Source organism: Perognathus longimembris, chromosome 16 (assembly GCF_023159225.1).
Source record: "Perognathus longimembris pacificus isolate PPM17 chromosome 16, ASM2315922v1, whole genome shotgun sequence".
Classification (NCBI taxonomy): domain Eukaryota; kingdom Metazoa; phylum Chordata; class Mammalia; order Rodentia; family Heteromyidae; genus Perognathus; species Perognathus longimembris.
This window is the reverse complement of record NC_063176.1, coordinates 48,775,983-48,795,438: the sequence shown is the minus strand read 5'-3', so window position 1 is coordinate 48,795,438 and position 19,456 is coordinate 48,775,983. Positions and strand designations below refer to the sequence as shown.

At 36.9% G+C, this 19,456-nt stretch overlaps 1 protein-coding gene across 4 annotated transcripts in view; it reads right to left on the bottom strand.

The window, feature by feature from the left end:
- Kcnip4 (potassium voltage-gated channel interacting protein 4) overlaps positions 1 to 19,456 on the bottom strand; it is an 857,080-nt gene that overhangs the window by 60,992 nt on the left and 776,632 nt on the right. For all 4 annotated transcript variants that reach the window (XR_007213578.1, XM_048364616.1, XM_048364618.1 and 1 more), the window contains one exon: positions 10,326 to 10,450. Coding sequence is in view for 3 of the 4 variants with exons in the window: in XM_048364616.1 (XP_048220573.1) it covers positions 10,326 to 10,450 (125 nt within the window). In the remaining variant the exon portion in view is untranslated. The remainder of the gene's footprint in view (positions 1 to 10,325; positions 10,451 to 19,456) is intronic.

Below are 19,456 nucleotides of genomic sequence, written 5' to 3'. Positions count from 1 at the left end.
GCCAAAAAAAAAAAAAAAAAAAGAAAAAAAAAAAGAAAAAAAAAAAGAAAGTCTGCTGTAGCACTCAGAGTTCTCCTGAGAATAGATCCAATGGGATCTAATTACATTTATATTTGTCTACATATTGAACTACGAGATAAATTCCAAGGAACTATTTATGGGATACTGGGATCTAGCAAGTTCAAAAATCCATAGGGCAAACAAACAGACTGAAAACTAGTAGGATTTCTGTATTTGAGCTTTCAAGTAGGAATTTATTTTAATTTAAAAATACAGTTTCTGTTCTTGGGCCTTCAACTAACTGAGTGATTCCCATTCATACTAATAAGGCTAATATACTTACAGTTAAACTGATAATAGACGTGAATTGCATATACAAAATGCCATTGAATCAACCTGATCAATGCTGTTATTGAACCAAACAAATGGGCACCATAGCCAATCCTCATTAAAAATAAAATCTACCTTCATTTGCTTTGTAAGTTTTCATTTCCAATATAAGTTTCACTCCTACAATTTTTCCTTCCTCTTTATTGCATTTGCCATAATTTGCTATAAAGTATTTCTCTTTATTAATATTTCACTTCCTCCATTAAACTTCAAAATCTATTTGAAGATATTTCTATCTTTTTCACCAATATTACCAAAGTCCTTGATATATGTTAAGAATTAATTAATTGTGGTTGCTAAATACATGTTTATGAAAGGGATTAATAACCAGGAGAAGATTGGGAAATATTGACCAAATCTTCTAAAATTCTTGAGAAGTTGGAATAATGAATTTTAAGCACAATTCATTAAAAGATACAAAGGAAATGACAAGCTAATTATTTCTTGCTTTCCTCTGATATTTTCCAGTCCTTTGTATTTTCCTCAGATTAAATCAATGGGTATGAATTTAAGAGGATTTACAGTGTAGCACACTCAACTCAAACATAGCATTGAAAAGACTTCCTACCTAGTCACAACTTACTTTAACCAACATTTAAATGCGAACCAGAATAACTGGAACTATTGCCAGTTAGACTTATATTAACATGAACATTTAAGTGGGGATTATGAAAAATAGAAATTGATCTGCTTTTATGGAACAAGATCATATCCAGCAATTTATAATGTTGACTACAGCCCCAGATTTTTTTATTTTAATGTTGGATACAGAATATCAAAAATTACGCAGCAGGTACTTTAAGGAAAATGCACAGAATTAAAACAAATGAGTTTCCAATAACACATTTTGTAAACTAACCAGTGCTACCAGAAAGAATGAAGAGGAGTCATTCTGTTTAAGTAGATTTACACAGCAGTCAATCTACCATCCTGGGCTTGAGGTCTGTTTGGTGTTACACTGGGTACCATGTACACCACAAATAGGTTTCTTGAATAACCCAGTATCTGAACTGGTCATGCATTCATTTCTATTGCATGGAACTAAGAAAACTAGGAGAGGAAATGTATTTTTTTGATGCTTGTCATTCAACTGCCTTGGGACTTGGGAGGGAGTATCAGTTGAGACATAGCTTCCACACTAAACAAAATTATATAACGATTAACTGAATTTTAGGAAATCTTTAGAAATATGCTCTACTCTAAAACAGTTCTGCAGAAGGAAGATCTGCTGACCCCAGGACACCCAAATCCTGCTTATTTTTTTTTTTATATGTATACAGCGCCATTCACAGATACTACAACTGTTGCTCTTGGAGCTGGTGGCTAAATGTGATTTAATTCAAGCAATTGCTAAGAATTAATAAATATAAGATTAATACAAATAACTTGTTCCTAGACTATTATTTATTCATCTTCCCTTTCACTTTGAACATGATGATGCTATGCCTTACACAAAGCAGATACAAATTTAACTGTATTTAAAAGATAGCAGGGCAACAAGTTGAGATGAACTCGTGTCGTTGAATGATGACTGGATACAGAAGAGCTTTGCCAACAGTCTGGGCTGAACTGTGACTGGGGAGGAAAATAAAATGTGATTTCAATGGATTAGAGTGAATAGACAATCTTTGAGCATTTCAAAATGTTTCTATGATTTTTGTGTCATATAGGGATTTTCTTTATATAAATTGTTATTAAAATTTCCCCACATTTCTATGTTGTATTATCATAAGTTGTCTCTTTCAATTCTCAAAGAGCATTGCAAAGGAATACTTGGAGAAAGATTGTGTTAGTTTCCCAAGGAATTTAGGATAAAAGCACGCATGATACATAAAACTAATTACAAAATTCAACCATGAGTAAATTTCAATAGGGTTGAAAATGAATTTGCATTTTCTGATTTTTGAGGAGGGTGTTGTTATGTAAAATGTGAATCAAAGTGTGAGAGCAAGAGTGAGGCTAAGGCACTTGAAGCAGAAAGTTCTAGACAGTAATCCAATTCAGAGTAGCAGCATAACAATGGTGCTAATGATGATAATGATAACAGTAATAATAATAATAGCACCCACATGTTGAGTGTCATGACACAGAGTCTTTGCTTCGTATTCATTATCTTTGCAAAGCATCTGTGAAATGTGAATCTTCCAGTTTTGAAGATGAGAAGAATAAAGCTCAGAGAGGAGAAGTATCTTACCCAAATTTAGACAAAAGAAAAATTTAACTGCACAAATAATTTTACTCCAAAACATGAATTCTTTTGTACAGGAAGAGTTAACATAGTAGGTATGACCTTGATGTACATGGAAAGGCTGACTTTCATAGTTTGAGTTTGGCTCATGTTTGAGAACTTAGATTCTGAAAGAGTATCTAACCATTGTCTAATAAGAATATCTCACTGTACCCAGACTATTCAAAGAACACTGTTTGTATTAAATATCTGTGTGGCTCCTAGGGCATCTGAAACTGAGGTCCATGCTAGGCATAGGATAAACATGCTGTCCTACATTTCAAGGTTATTTCATGATAACGCATGGTTAAGAGAATTAAGCATAGTCTGTTGACTCCATTAATAATAAAAAAGGACTCTTGGAAGCAAAAGCTAGGTTTCTTCCAAACATTGCCCTATGGAGATTTTCTATTCACTGTGCAGATTTGCTGTGTATAACTTATTGCAAAAATCCTATGTCTGAGACTATATACTAAGTCCCATTTATCTTCCAAAACATGTCAAATCATGGTTAATCCTAGAAACCTTGACATAGCTTTCATTCATGTTATTTTCTCATTTGAAGGAAGCAGGATTTTATTCTCTTTCTGAGCATATAGAAGTATATTTTTCTTGGCCTTCGTTAAAATCAGGTGGAACCAAATGGCTGATTGCTCACTACCGGAATGGTATAGATGGATATCTGTCACTGCCTAGTCTTCTTCACTTTTTCCTTTCTTTCCATCTCATTTATAAAATATAAATGGATCAGTGATGGATGCTGATTATACAGGAGGAGTACTACAAGAATTGAACTGTTTCAAGGAAAAATGTGCCCCAAATTCTGTTTCAATGGAGTCTTCACCCGGTCACTGATGGAACACATGGTTTTAGGATAGAAAATACAAGTACATTTTGTTGTTTGAACCCCTGAAGCTTTGGTACTTAGTGTTGTAGCAGAGAGCTTTCTCTAATGTATGCAGTGACGTGATATATGGTGTAATATATGTAATATAGCATATATGAATAAAATTAGCAGTTACAATGACAAGAAATATAATCTCTATCAAGGTAGGATGAGAAATGTGTTATAGGTAAGACAACCCAGAAACATCTAAATTGTATGGACTATCCAAAACATGAATTGGTGCTTCAGAAAACAGATTTCCAGATGCCATCACAGAGACTTCATTGTGAGTATTAGTTACTTGTGTCCTTAAAAGGAGAAAAAGAAGAAAAAAGGAGTCCAAGATTTATTGGTAACACTCAAAATCAAAGATATTATGCAAAAAATGACTATTCTCTTTGTCTATATGGAAAAACATCTTGAAAATGTTCAAATAGGCTGAACCATCTGGCCATGGTAGTGACTGGTAGATATAAGGTTTAAATCAGGCAAGTATTTGTACTGTACATGTATTCATGAAATGTCAGAAGGCAAACCATGTGACTGGTCAGACCTATGGACAACTTTCTCCTCTGCGCCTAGTAAGTCTCACAGGAAACTGCTGCAGCATTGGGGATAATACTTTAAGTCTGTTTTCACAAGTTGTTTTTAACGTACATGAGTAACACTTTGCACTTAAGGAAGATCTCTCATCTGAATCATTGAAGAGCTGAACAAAAACAATTGTTACCGACCCTCCTTCATGATGGGAAGAGCCAATCCTAATCTCCAATGTGCTGACAGACCTTGCCCAGGTGAAGTGATTTTGTGAGGGTCACACAATAAGTCGGTGATGGCCTTTCCCAAACACGCCTCTGAAGAATCATGGCAAAGAAAGCAACTGTCTTATATTCACACTGTTTTTCTCCGTCTTCACCTCTACATCATACACTATAATGTTCTCCCTCATCATTGTAAGTGGGATGGAGTGCTCGTTATGCAAATACACTTTGTCAAAAACAGAGATCCCTATCATTTCAACCTCAGTTCTTTTCATCTATTTTTTTTAAAGGTCTTAATGTAGAAGTTCTCAAATACTTTGTGTGGGAATAGAAAAGGCTCGTCACAAAACTCTCATCTCCCGCTGCGTCCTTGGGCCACATTGAAACTCTTGCAGTAATCAAGGTTAAAAAAAAAAAAAAAGAATTGATGAAATCCAGAGGAAGATGTCTGGATTCAAGCCAAAACACTGAAGGTAGAGATGAACTGTGTTAGATATGTGATGCTAGCAGTACATAAGGATTTTGTTAGACAGACTGCTGGCTGCTTACAAACCCAATAGGAAAGACAGTAACGATTGCTGGCAACCTTACAAAGACCTCACTTGACTGCTGAGAGACATAAAGATGTTGGGGTGAGATGATAGGTTCATGAATATATTACCTTATTATATAAGACTGTGCCTTCACATGTTAGAAGTGAGTGACCCTGTCACAAGGATATCTGTGAGATGGCTCTATAGACAGGGACTACCGACAGCTGTTAGGAGCTGAGTGAGCTCAGTTTGATAAGCAGCAGTGAACCAGAATCTCAAGTGTACCACCACAACGTACTGGATTGGGCCAACAACCATGTGAGGACCAGGGAGCCAGAAGAAAATGGAGAATGGTAATCAAATATGTTCCATGTTCACTGAAAATGATATTTAACAACATTTTGTAGGTAAAAAGGATATTAAGTTGATGCCCTATTAATATATTTCAATCTTATGAATACTGTGATCTATTGCAATGGAAAGAAGTGAAAGAAAAGGATGCTGGAGAAAATCCCCGAAGGAAAAGAAACAGGCATCCAAGGTATAGAAGTCTCACTACTTGAAAGTGGTAGTCATCTTATGCTTTCAAAATGGGAAGCATGGGGGCTGGGGATATGGCCTAGTGGCAAGAGTGCCTGCCTCGGATACACGAGGCCCTGGGTTCGATTCCCCAGCACCACATATACAGAAAACGGCCAGAAGCGGCGCTGTGGCTCAAGTGGCAGAGTGCTAGCCTTGAGCGGGAAGAAGCCAGGGACAGTGCTCAGGCCCTGAGTCCAAGGCCCAGGACTGGCCAAAAAAAAAAAAAAGAAAAAAAATGGGAAGCATGGGCTGTCAATCATTATTAAGAAAAGGAATTATCAGAGACCTCATCTTCTTAAAAGCTAATTCCCCTGCACACCAATCATACCTGACTGGTACTTGATTTTAAAGAAGAAGAAAAGCAAGATTATTCGTCAGAGAAAGCTGATAGATAAGTAAGATAGATAGATAGATAGATAGATAGACAGACTTTTATGATCAAGGTTGTTTTTTCACCAACATAGCTTTCTTTAATTGTCTATTTTAATGTAATTTTTTAAATTCATAAATTCATAAATTTAAAAATGATAACTCCTGATTAGCCTAGACTGAACTAAATGAAATTCATTCAACATAAGATCTGTTATTTCCTCTATTCCCATTCAGTCTTGGTTTATAGCTTACGCAGCCAAGACCTCATGAGGTTCCAATGCAACCAATCTAGTCAGGAGTATTTGACATTTTAGGGTTCATCATAATTATGTCAACTCATTTTGTGATAGAAACATCCTTTCAGATTCTTACATTTAACTCCATGGTTCTCAGTCTTAGCTGCACAGTATAATTACTCAAAAAGCTTTATAAATCCTGATGCTCAGGCTTTTTCCCAGAGCAATTACATCAGAATCATCAAGCATGGTACCCAACTATTTGTAATTTTTAAAGCTCCCCAGATGATTGCAACATGCAGTGAAATTTGAGACTGCTGATCTGTAGATAATATTTTGGATCATCCTGTATTTTTTCTAGTACATAATTATGTAGCCCAATACCCAAGACACCTCCTGGGAGCTATGTAGGACAACCATGACTGTCCCACATTTTTGATGAAGCACACAACTTATGTTGACCACTTGGGGCTGTGCTCTATAAAATTTCCTCCTTTTCATTGAACTTCATGTTTATTTCTTTGAAAAGTTGAATATGTTTATTATTTCAATGTATAGAGACAAAGACACAAAGCATATGGGGCACTAAGTCAGAGGATCTGTCTAAAGAAAGAAGATACAGACCTCGGGGTGAGGAACATTCAGACTATGATGCCCACAATGCACTGGGGATTCTTAAAGTAGAGTCCCTGGGCCGAGGGCAGAAGCAGCACCTTGAAAATTAAATGAACATTCTAAACTCCAAATGGAACCCTGAGAAAGTGATTCAGAGACCTAGTAGCTATGGAGAAACATCAGGCTCCATGTTTCTTTATCACTATCTTGTCTCTAGATAAGCTGCCCATGGTTGGAGACTCAACACAGAACAAGAGAAATAGCAACCTGTGGGTGATACAAGGAGTAAGATGGGAGAGGGGAGGTGAAATCTGCTGTTACTCTTTTCCTCTTTCTCCCCTTTCCCATCTGTATGAGTGGTGTACATTGAACATCAAAAGAAATGCTGTCAATGGACAAGTAAGCCTTATTTGCATGAGTGTCTACAAAGTTGGGTTGCTAATGTACATGTGGTTATTTTAAGATGCTAATTAGCTTAATCAAAATATGAAGAGTTTGAAATGGCTTCTTCAAAAATGAGTGTATCAACTCTTTCCATGGACATAATGTTTTGCTTGTATGTGCTCTGAAAAACTGGTATTCACAACCAAGAGCAATTGGTTTGATGGAAGCCATCTTGGTAAAATATGACTATGGATAATCTGCTTTCGAGTGTCCATTGCTGTGTTTTATGGTACATTGTTACTATTGAATGCTTGACTAGTAACTTAAAACAAATCAAAGGACCACTATTGTTTGACATTGTATGACTAGATTTTGCACAAATTGAATTCTTATTTTTAAGAAGTATGTGAAATGTGCTTTAGACACATTCAGGTATGTTGGAAATTTATCTCATCGAGTGGTATTGGATGGGCAAGGGAACAAAAAACAATTGGAAGAGAGAACAGAGAAAATACAGGAAGAAGAACGAGACATATCTAAAAGTACCAGAGACAAGAATTAAATGAAATAAAGACATAAGAAGAATTAAGACGTACACAATGTCAAAGAGTTGGATAAAAAGGAGAGAAAAGAAGCAAAGGTGAGAAAAGAAAGAAGAGAGAATACATAGGCAAGGGAAAATAAAATCCAACAATGAATGCAGACTTTGGAGCCTAGCAATTTATTGTGAAGTGCCACTTGGGAAAGACATGCCGTGGAGATGCTAGCTCCAAAGGTTAATGACGGCAGCAATCATGAGTCCAATTTAGAGCCAACAGGATGAGAAGCAGCGAGAACTCAGACAGAGAGACCTACAGTGACAGTAGAGCAATAATAACATAGCCACAGGGAGGAACACAGGGATGATGGAGGTTAAATTAAGTATCCCTTTAGTCAACAATCATTCTCTAACTTAGGCACCAACCCTATTAGAAAAACAACCCTGCTCACATGACCACTGATTATAGAGAAGTCATTTACAGGCACCTCAGATTTTGATGTGAATACATGGAAAAGGTTATTCTGTGACTGGGCCTCTCGTAGCATCCATTTTGGCCAATGTTTGCATTTTTTTATTTATTTTCTCCTTCCATCAATGCATCAATGCTGTTCAATGTTGTCTTTCTGCCGGTGGTCAGTGTAGCTCTTCCTTTATGCTGTAGGTAAGCTATGATGGAAAAGATGCTACTCATTCTCCACTAAGTTATCAAAGCCTTTTCCTCTTTTCCCATTGCTCTGGTTAGGATATTAGGTGCTCTTCCTCCAAAGACTCCTGTGTTGAAGGATTGGTTTCCAGAAATTGGCAGTAAAAAGATATGGTTGGATTGTAAGTGTGTTCCCTTTATCAATGGGCTAATCCATTGACAAGTTTATATCTAATGGACAATTAGAGGGTGGAGCTGGGTTGGAGGATGTATGTATGTGACTGAAGTTATGTCTTGAAAATGTCTATCCTTTCCCTGGCTACTCTGTGTCCAGTACTTCATAAGGTGAAAATCTCTGTTCGACCACAGTCCTCTGCCATGATCTGGCTCAGAAGCAATAGTGCCAGGAACAATGGACTAAAACCTCAAAAACTGGGAAACTAATTTCTCCTTTAAGGTGCTCTTCCCAGGCATTTTTCAGTGGCAGAGAAAGCTAACTAATACATGCAAATGTTATACGACTATATATTGATGTATAACATGTATACATATTGATATATCAATATATATGTATAATAATCTTAGTTGAGTATATAATAGGATTCCTTTCTTTTTCCCTTGGTGGAACTGGAGTTTGAATTTAGGAGCTTACCCCTGTTTATAGGTAGCTGCTCTCCCACTTGAACCATGCCAGGTTTCTTCAAAATTCCTTTTAAGTGGAATTCCAATGCTCATGCATGTGATGAGCTACCATTTCCATTATAATTTATCCTGTCCTCATGAACCAACATAAAGCCTGAGAATTAGCAGGAGTCTGAAGTTGGAGAAAAATATGAGGAACCTATTTTACATAACATGGGGAAAAAGTTTAGAAGACCCAGGACCAGACACAGGATGAAGATAGAGCACAGACAGGTAGGGAGAAGGTGAAAGACGGTATCTAATATGAACAATGGCCACCTGTAAACTGAAAAGACAGCTAGTATTGCAAATTCTCTGAATAAATCTTGGTTAGAGAGATCAAAGATGATGCAAAGTTTCCATGAGGAATGCACCAGACAAGACTAGACAAAGGCAGTAGTTGAGGGGGCAGATTGGTAGAAGTTTCTGAATACAAAAGATTTTGTTATGACAGAATTTGTAGTGGATTTGCGGAAGGGTCAAAGCAATGCAATTTGTGTTTACAAGATCATCTGTAACTACCTATTTTGTTTACACACACACACACACACACACACACACACACACACAATACGTATTTGGTTCCAATGTAATTCAATTCAAAAATATTAGAAATTGTTCTGATTTTTTGAAACAGGGTCTTTCTTGGGCTGGGCTTGAACTTACAGTCTTCCTGCCTCTCCCCCGAACCCCGACCCCAAGTGCTGGGATGACAAGGTTAAGCTACCATGTAAGGTAACATTTGATACGTATAAATGATTTTCAGATAGTTTCATAGTGAGACTTCATAGTAAGACTTCAAATGTAAACTCTTTGAAAGTAGTGGATCTTCTTCAGTGTTTTAAAAATGTGTACCATCTAGCTTTATATGACGTTTATACCTGGTTATTCAGAAAACATGTGTGTCTAATATACTGTTGAGACTCTTTCCTTGACTCCCATCCCCTTGTACACACAAGCACTCAATTCTCCTGGAGACACTCCACCGAGGAAAAAAAGGCCATGTGCATGGTCATGTCACAAGGAACCAGACTCTGTGACTCCCCACAGACACCTGTGATTTATACCTTTGACTGGTCATATACAAACAATAAAGATCATAACAAAATGTACCCAATGCTCCATGAGCCCCTACCTGTAATTGAATCACCGATTTATAGTTGAGAAGTGAGAACTATTTGAAATGATGTCATTATAGTTGCAGAAGAAAACATTGTTAACTCAAACTTAAACCGAGTCAGCCTTTTTTTTAAAGCAACCAGCCTTGTGCAATGGCAACTACACTGGACAAGCAATTGTACATTTAAGGGAATCAAACTCCATTGGAAAATGACTTTTTGCCTCAGGAAGGATCAGTGAGCAATGCACAAAGGGTAAGGCTCTTGAAAGATAATGTGCTTCGGTCTATTCCTGTCATTTCCCTATGCTCCTTTGAGAACTGGGTGAAAGGAAGATCAAAATAGAGACGACTCACATTCTTAAATCCTCTATAAAGAATTTGAAGCTCCTTCTTGGTGAATTTGCTCTGGGCTTCCAGCAGCTCCAGGGCCTCAGGCCGATGCCTGACTGTGGCCATCTCCAGTTCATCTTCCACGCTGTCTGTGGAGGCAAACCAGAAAGACTCTTTAGATCGGCTGATGCGAACCAATGCTTATAACAAGCAACTCAGGGAAATGAGACAAAATGTTTATTTGTTAGATATCTGTAATATGTGCCTAGAGGAAGGATCCTTACACTTCCAATAATCACCTTTCCACTTCTCAGCTTATGGTATTAAGCTGAAATACCTCTATGTGATTTTTTTTGCACATTTTAGTTATCATATAACTATCATGAAGTTGTAATATTGACATTCATTTACAGTTACATTTTAACACTTTGAAAAGTAAAATAAATCAGCGATTCAATCTGAAATTTGTACACGTATCCCAACAACTAATTGGAATTGGAATTGTTTGAAAACAATCAGCACTATCATCTTTTTTTTTATTGTTCAACATGAGAATCCTATTAAAATCCACTCTTTCCCTTGGGGCTTTTTAATAATGCGTTTAGATCAGGTCTTGACAAGGGTGAAGTAGCCAACCTTCTAGTCATTCTTCCATCAGCTCAGGTTCATAGGTGTACCCTATCAGCATTGGGGTCAGTTTTGAAGCCGAGAGTTTGTAATTATAGACAAGTATATCCACACTCCATCAGATTCTGAGCAAAAAGAGTTCTGTGACAACATGTTTGAAAACTTATGCAAATGTTCATATAATTTGGGGATTCAATACTGGGGTATACTGGCTTTGAGAAGATCTGTAGCACATGGTTCTGTTTAACTTTGTTATTCACAATTAACCACCTCATGATGTATCCACACAACCTTTTTGACCCCCCAAGTCATATTGCTAATGCTTTCACAGTTTTCCTACAGCTTGGTAAATGTAAGGATCTGGATGACGTGTTCCAACCACAGCCCCCTTCAGTATATTTGCTGGGTGAAATAGAGCCCCAACTCCATATTCCCTATTGTAATCCAGCTGCTACTTCACAGGAGGAATTCTGCTTCCATATGGACCTATAGCTGTTCCTCATTGAATCGCCTCAGCTTGATCACAAATGTCAGACTCAGAGCAGTGAGGTTAAGGAGAGCAGTCACCCCTCAGGTCCTCTAGCCCCAGGTCCTCCAGGACCTGCAACCCCAAGTCTCATGGGTCAGTGTGAAGTGCAGTCGTTTTTGGAATTGGCACCATTTTGACACCCACAATGCCGCCTCTCGCTGATACGTGTATGTGCGTACTGTCTACCTCATTGAAGGCATCAAGGGGTCCCTAACAGGTACCCCTTCCCTAAACAGGAAGTAGAATTCTAGCCAAAGCAACTCTAACCTAGGCACATCCAAACCACTGAGCTCAAGGGCCTAACAGAAGACCAACCATGATGAAACAAATACAGGGGATGGTTGTATTTGTCCAACCATTAACAGAAGTTAAAAGCAAATAGGCAGCCATTACTTTTCATATTGTAATCGTTTATTTGGAAACAGTATTAATTATTATTAAATATTATTAAATATATTATTATTAAATAGTAAATATATTATTAAATATAGTTAATTATTAATTAATTAATTAATTAATTAAAATCACTAGAAAATTGTATAAAAGAGAGGGAAGTCACGAATGCTTTTAGAATTGATAAGGGTAAAGTTGATGAGAAAACGAGTAGGATGTTTACCTTAGGGGTAGGAAGAGTTCAGAGTTCCTCAGAAAAGACATTGGGCATTAACATATTGACTTCAGGCTGTGTGTTATGGGGAAACATCGAAAAAGCAGAAATAGGACTGTGTCAATTTTCTCTTCCACGTATTTGAACAAATGGGTTAATTGTACTCATTGGCCCTGAAGGAAAGTATTGCTATCTATGATTGCTGTTGAGCCAGTGACTTGACCTGAGATGTGTTATTGTACTTTTCCTCATAGAACAGAAGTATCATATAGTAGATCTGATCAGCGTAGGTAATAACAAGCACAAAGCTTCTACTTGATACCCTGTAGTTACAAATTATTTGGCAAATGAATGAATAAAGATACAAAAATGATATTACTCCACTGGAGTCCCTGGAACCTATGTTTCTTTTTTTCCTGTTTTGTTTCTTTGAGATATATTTTTCCAACTTAAGTTTGTGAGCTGTCGGTGGGCCTTAAATGTCTTCAGTTAGAATCACTGTTCTCTGTTCATTGTTCCTGGAGCACAGTATAAGCCAAAGGAGTGGAAATTTTAATCAGATTTTCTTGCAGCTTTTCAATCACAGCATGACCCTGTCTAGATCTCCTGACTCTTCCACTAGTGAGAAACAAAACAGCACATTAACCTCTCAGCCTCTCCACCCTGCAGTCTGAGTCATACTACCAACAGTTTCTTCTTGAATTGTGTCAGACCTGTAGATGATGCACAGAGAGAAAAAGCCCAAGGCTGGAGGGTCAGTGTAATTGATCTAAGTGTGTGTGTGTGTGTGTGTGTGTGTGTGTGTGTGTGTGTGTGTGTGAGAGAGAGAGAGAGAGAGAGATAGGATGATGATCACATGTAATATTCAAAAGAAGCCACGTTCCAAGTGTCTACCTTTGGGCACTCATGTTTTCCCAGCTGACTCCTACCTTTTGTCTTAATGACTTTTACCTGCCAAAGGGCTGTTTCTATTTCTAGGAAGCTGACAGGCTCTAAAACCATACCTGAAATCATCATCAAGTGCCAGGAGATGAGAAGTTGCAAAAGCAACACCACAGAATGCAATCAGCTTGGATTCCTAGAGGAGAGTTCTGTGAAAACCACAGCCTGACTCTACACAAGACTCAGGCTCCTTGTGCTTCAGCTACCACAGAGAGCACATAATAAAAACACCACCTCAGAGAGATTTGCTCTTCATCCGGGAGACTATTATGTTAATAGTAATAAATTCTGTAACACTTTTTTTCCTCTTATTTTTTTTGTACAAGGAATACATTAGAACTCAAGTAAATTCCAGAAGTTATTCAAGGTCACATATGAGCTGGAACTTGACCTCTGGCTTTGTGACACCAATGCTTCATTGGTTTAGGTAATATGTCACTTAAATTATATGACATATTTGTGTATATGCATATGTATAGCATGTATATGTGCATGTATATATATAAGTATCCATACACACACATAAATAACACAAACATACGATGTGAGGTATTAATACAAGGCCTCTCATTCACACTTTCTAGACTGGTGCTCTGCTGTATCACAAGCCCCTTTTGCTTTATTTTTTTGGATAGGGTCTTCACTTTTGGCATAAGGCTGGCCTAGTACTTTGATCCTACTGCCTATACATGCATTCCATATATCTGGGATCACATAAGTGTACCACAAAACCCAGGTTATTGGCTGAAATGAGGTCAAGTTAGCTATTTTCCCAGGTTGGCCTCAAACTCTGATCATTCTAATTTTAGCCTCTTGAGGAGCTGGGATTTGAGGAGTAACATACTCTTTTAAGAGATGAGAGTAGTTATATTTTTAGATAAAAATCATAGAGGATAAAATATTTTAACTATAAATGGCCACTTCCAGTTCCACGATTTCTTTCTGCCAAGTAACCTCAAGGCACATCACAGACATCATCAGTTCAATAGATAATTCTACAATCTTTAAAAATAGGAGTATTTGCAGGGCCGAGTGGATCGCCCATCTAGGGATGTCACAGAGGGCTGTTTATATTTCCACATTATACTAGGATAAATGTATGTCCAGCGGGGTTGAGTGGTTTATCTGGCACAAAAATGGAAAGCAGGAGATCTCTGGCCTCCTGAAGGTCTCCAGGCTTTGTCAATGAGTAATCATTGAGGCACTGATTTGCTGCCTCACATTGTGTGAATTCATACGCTGAATTTACATCCTGAGACAAGGCAAATACAAATAGCATTTTAATTCATGTGGTTTCTAACAGATTTAGTTTTAATCAGACCTTGAATTACCAAACCTAGACATTCTTGAACTTAATAACACTCTCTTTTTGTTCTTTGTTCTTCAAATTTAAGTCTCTTAGGACTAAGGTTGTTCTATGTCTGAGTCAACAGCCCCCTTAGGTCATGACACAGTTGGACAAGAAATTGGAATTCAAATCACCAGGGAACCATAGAACAAGACTTTTTAAAAATAGCCACTATTCTCCTCTTTTTCACAACTCCCCTTAAAATAAAGCAAAAACTTGTTCCGCCTAACTCATAATTATGCGAAGTTGACTGTATCTGAGGTCAAACCATACTTCTATAGCTATAACTACAGAGGATTTTGCTTTGTAATACTAAGTGTGAGTACTGACTTCTAAAGCCACGAATGTGTAATCAAGGCCTGAAATTCAGAATATCAAACAATTTTATAGAGAATAATGTCATTCTTTTGAGGAAGTCAGTTCAGAACTCAAACCATCCATACAGTGAGCCCCTGTCTGGGATGCTAAAACCTTCCTTTTCTTTCCTGTGTTTTTTTTATCTCATTTATGATAATAGCCCTCTGAGTTTTGTCTCCTCGTGGTTACTTCTGATTGAATCAAGACCATAAGGACTTTATCAGTATAGCAACAGCATCATGATTTGGCCAATTACTTTCAAAAGATATATTTTACATTATGAAACACATAGATGCTTGCTCCAATGGGAGGTACTGAAGGGGATTTTATTAATTTTCTCCAAGATCCTTTACAATCATATTGGAAACAACTCCTGAGGACTACAAGAATAAGAAGGCAATTGTCTATTTTTGTTTGATGTCCACATACCCACAAGACAAAGCTCCCTTCTCCCCCCCTCGCCTCCCCCACCCCCCCCTTTTTATTTTTTTTAACAAAGCTCTCTTGTATCATTTTCCTTATGGCCTACCCACAGTCATTCAGCCACTCAAAGAAGGTGGCCTGATAACCAGAAATTAGTCTCATGATATAAAGAAAAATAATTTAAGTCTGTACAACTTCAAAACTGATGAGGAGATGGGATTTGTCACTAACTTCCTGTGTTTCTACTGCTATTCTAGCATATGACTTCTGTGGACAGGAAGTTCAAACCTGGGTCAGGCTCTGTAAATATCTCTTTAAACTTTGACAACCTTAATTCTTTTTTATACCAAGAAGATGAAAACCAAGATACCTTCTCGATGCTTCTTTTCCACATAACCTTCACACACACACACACACACACACACACACACACACACACACACACACACACACACAGGAACTATATTCAGCAGGTACAGAATATATGAGAATGAATTCCAAGTTGCTCATGGGCTGCCCACAAGGAGACAGGAGAAAGCAATCAACCCATCTGAAACACAGTGGGGAGTCCGAGCCCTCCACTGACCAGTAGAAGCAATTGGAGCCCCAATTTTTCTTACTCTGAAAATTCTTTAACTCTGGCTCAGAGTATATTTTAAGACCAAAAGGAAAAAGAAGCCTTCATAATTAGTACTTTCTTCTATTTTATATTCATACATCACATTGAAAATGGATGTACTTTGAAAATGGCCAATTATTTTGAACATCTTCTGTTCACCATGCTTGTTGGCAATGACACTGTAATTCCTATTCTAGGGAAAGCTGAATTGCTTTGTAATTTCGTGATTGAATTCAATCACTTGAAAGATGTAACAACCCAGCGGTAAACTGCTGGAGCTATTTCTTACAGCATGTATGAATGGATTATCTCTAGCTTATTTAAAAACATAAACAATTCTTCTACAAGCTTAGAGTTTTATAAATGCAATCACCTGATTGGAAGATTTATTGTCAATATTAAACATATTATTACTGCTCTAAGTCAGAATGAGTCCCTAAAATATTTTCCTTAGGTGACAGGGTCTTAATTGATTTTTGGCAAGTAAAGGAAGAAGATGTTACATTCCAGACATTACAAACATAGAGAAAATCTGTAATAGAACTTCTGGGGAAGGGAGGAGAATGAAATGAGGAACATGATCGAATTTACCTATAAAGAGGAACCCAAAATGACTGATAGTCTAATTAGGAAAGGCAAAAAGCAGAGAGCAATTATGGACAGAGAGAAACATTTTTAAAAAGTAGTGAAACAGAAAAAGAGATCCAGAAAGATAGCCTATATTAGTTCATTAAATTAAAAATGCCTTAACCAAAGAATTTCTCTTGAGCGTTCGTTAATAGGCTTTGTCTTCTTCATCCTAAGAATCCAATAAGATCTAGCCACATTTTTTATGTGTAAGCCCTTCACATTCATTAACTCAGAAAATCCTCAACATCATGGTCTTGTTGCTCACTTACACTACACAGAGAGATTAAGTGATTTGCCCACCATCACAATGTAGAGAGGCAGGGTAAAAACTCTGAGACGTCTATTTGCAGGGTTCATGGTGATTATTTTATTGCTCTGACACCACAGGAAGGAGGGCACATGATGGCCCAATTACGTAGAAATAATACACCCAAATACGAATGAGAAAATTAGTAACAAAGAGCTCTAGGCAGAAAATAGAGTTATTCTGGAAATGAAACTGGCCTTGACACTTGACACAAATGCTTTCACTCACATTTTTCTAATTAGATGCAGAGTTCTGGATAGAATGAGGTAATGTATGAAGGACATAGAAAGAGGAAGTTATAGTGTCAGAATTTAAATCTTACATTGCTGATCCTAATTTTTGTAAATTACTTCCAGTGTTCTGAAAACTAAGAAAGGGCCATGATGTGGAAAGGTGAGGAACTACATAAGGGAAAATTCATATTGATAAAGCAATCACTGACTAATTTTTGATTCTTAATCTTTAATAGAAGGCTTTCTTCCCCTTTATTTCAGAAGGTAACAGGAAACTGATATATTTTTAGTTTGTTAATTTAAAATTGTACATTTTAACAGAACAGTTGTAGAATAAACAACAATGCAGAAATTGTATTCCTGCCAAAATATAATCACTCTATTGCATAAGAAAGTAGATAATGTAGATAGTTAGAAAGTAGCTACACTGGGAATCTTATTTCCTAGCCATTCAAGAAATCCACTAGGAATTGACTCGTTTTGGAGTTCAGGGAAATGAGGTAGTCATAAATTCTTTGTAATATGGTAGAGTTATGTTTGAAAGTATGCCAACGATGGTAAACAAAATATTTATCCATCATGGCTATAGTTAAAGCATAAAATTAGGAAAGTTTGGCACTATCTGGATTGTGGTATAGTCCATCTGTGTTTCAGTTAGTTTCTGGGTTCTACCAATAACAGTTGGACATATATTATGTGACCACGTAACTAATAAAACTTGACTCCTCCTATGCCTAATAACATAAAATAAGCATAAACTATTGCCCAATATATAGAACTGGGTGGATGAAAAAATTAAATGGGATGGCATATCTGGTAGTATGTATCTTATTAATAATAATGTCATGGATATTATTTGTGGTAGTATATTACTAACACTAATATTAATGTTACTTATAACACAGTGAGTACACCAGTACCTGATAGTGCTAATCCAGAAAAAAAATAAATTTTTCCAAATTTCTTTTTTTCCCTTTGATCATTTCCAGTTCTTGCACTGGACAATGTACTTAACTTTTCCAAGCTTCAACTTAAAGTTCTATAAACTGTGGGGCTGGGAATGTGGCTTAGTTGTAGAGTGCTTGCCAGGCATGCATGAAGCACTGAGTTTGATTCCTCAGCCCCACATAAACAGAAAAAGCCAGAGTGGCACTGAGGTTCAAAGGGTAGAGTGCTAGCCTTGAGCAAAAGGAAGCCAGAACAGTGCTCAGGCCCTGAGTTAAAATCCCAGAACTGGCAAAGAAAAACCCCAAACTATAAACTGCTGATAACAGTGTTAGCAAGTTCATAAGTTCTTTAGGCAGACTGAATTGCTGACAGATATAATCTAGAGGGGAGAACACCTGTGATTATTAGTAATGAGGACCTTCTGGACTGAATTTGACTAAATCCTCTTTTAAGTCTTATTAGCACTTAGTTGACGTGCTTACAATACTTATAATGATAGGATCTATAATACAATTTTATCCAGAATTTTAAATGAAATAATGCATACAAAACATTTAAAATAGTTACTAGAAAGGATGCTATGGAAGAACAACAAACAGAAATGTATTACAGTTTCTATGCCATGTGCTTCATTAAACTGTCAGGTCATTATGGGCTGGATTCATGTATATGGATCTAAGAATAAAGTTGGACAAGCTTTGATAGATTCTACTGGATGGTTTAATGGATTGGCCTTGACTTTCGCCCCTGCTGCTTAGTCATTGTGCAATTTAGGACAAACCACTTCAGACCCCCTACCTTCCTTCTCTCATCTGGTGACAATAATAACAGTTAAATGAATAATAACTTTACAGAATAAGGGGAATTATATATTAAAGAATTTGCAAAGATGACACGGCACATTTGAGGAATCCACATGTCCTCATCATGTTACAATTTTGTCACTAATGTTACTTATTTTTATACTTTTATTAAGGTAAATAAATATGATGTTATTACCCATAGGAAAACACACAGGAGAATTTTATTTACTTCTAAACAGAGTAAAAGAACACTATAGTATACTATACTGCTATCAAAGATATTAGAAGAAGGAAACGTTTTGATGAAAAGAGAATAGGCTTTTCTTTTGTCAGTTCAACTTGTTTTTCTTTTCTTTTTATTTTTAACGAAGAATTGAAAGCAAAGTTGACTGGTGTTACTGCAACGGAAGGCTGCCAATCACATTTGTTGCTTAGATCCCTTGGCCTGTGGCAATTTGAAAGAAAGAAGGCTACATTTTTAACTCTAAACTCTAAGCAGATAAGAGAGCTACAGTCTGTATTTTATACACCTAGTGGAGTAGAAAATTGAGTCTGCTTGAACTGCTAGGTTCTCATTTCTTTATCTAAAGAAAGGCACCAGAAACCAGTCTCATTGACTAGACTGCTCATTGACTAGACTGCTACTTAGCCTGTACATTACTTCTTAGACAAATCCAAATGGAAACTAGGTATGTAGAAATCCAGTTAGCTATGCAGGTGACCAAGCATGCAATTTTTAATAAAGTAAGCCACTTGGTGAACAAGAACTCAATAATTAATAA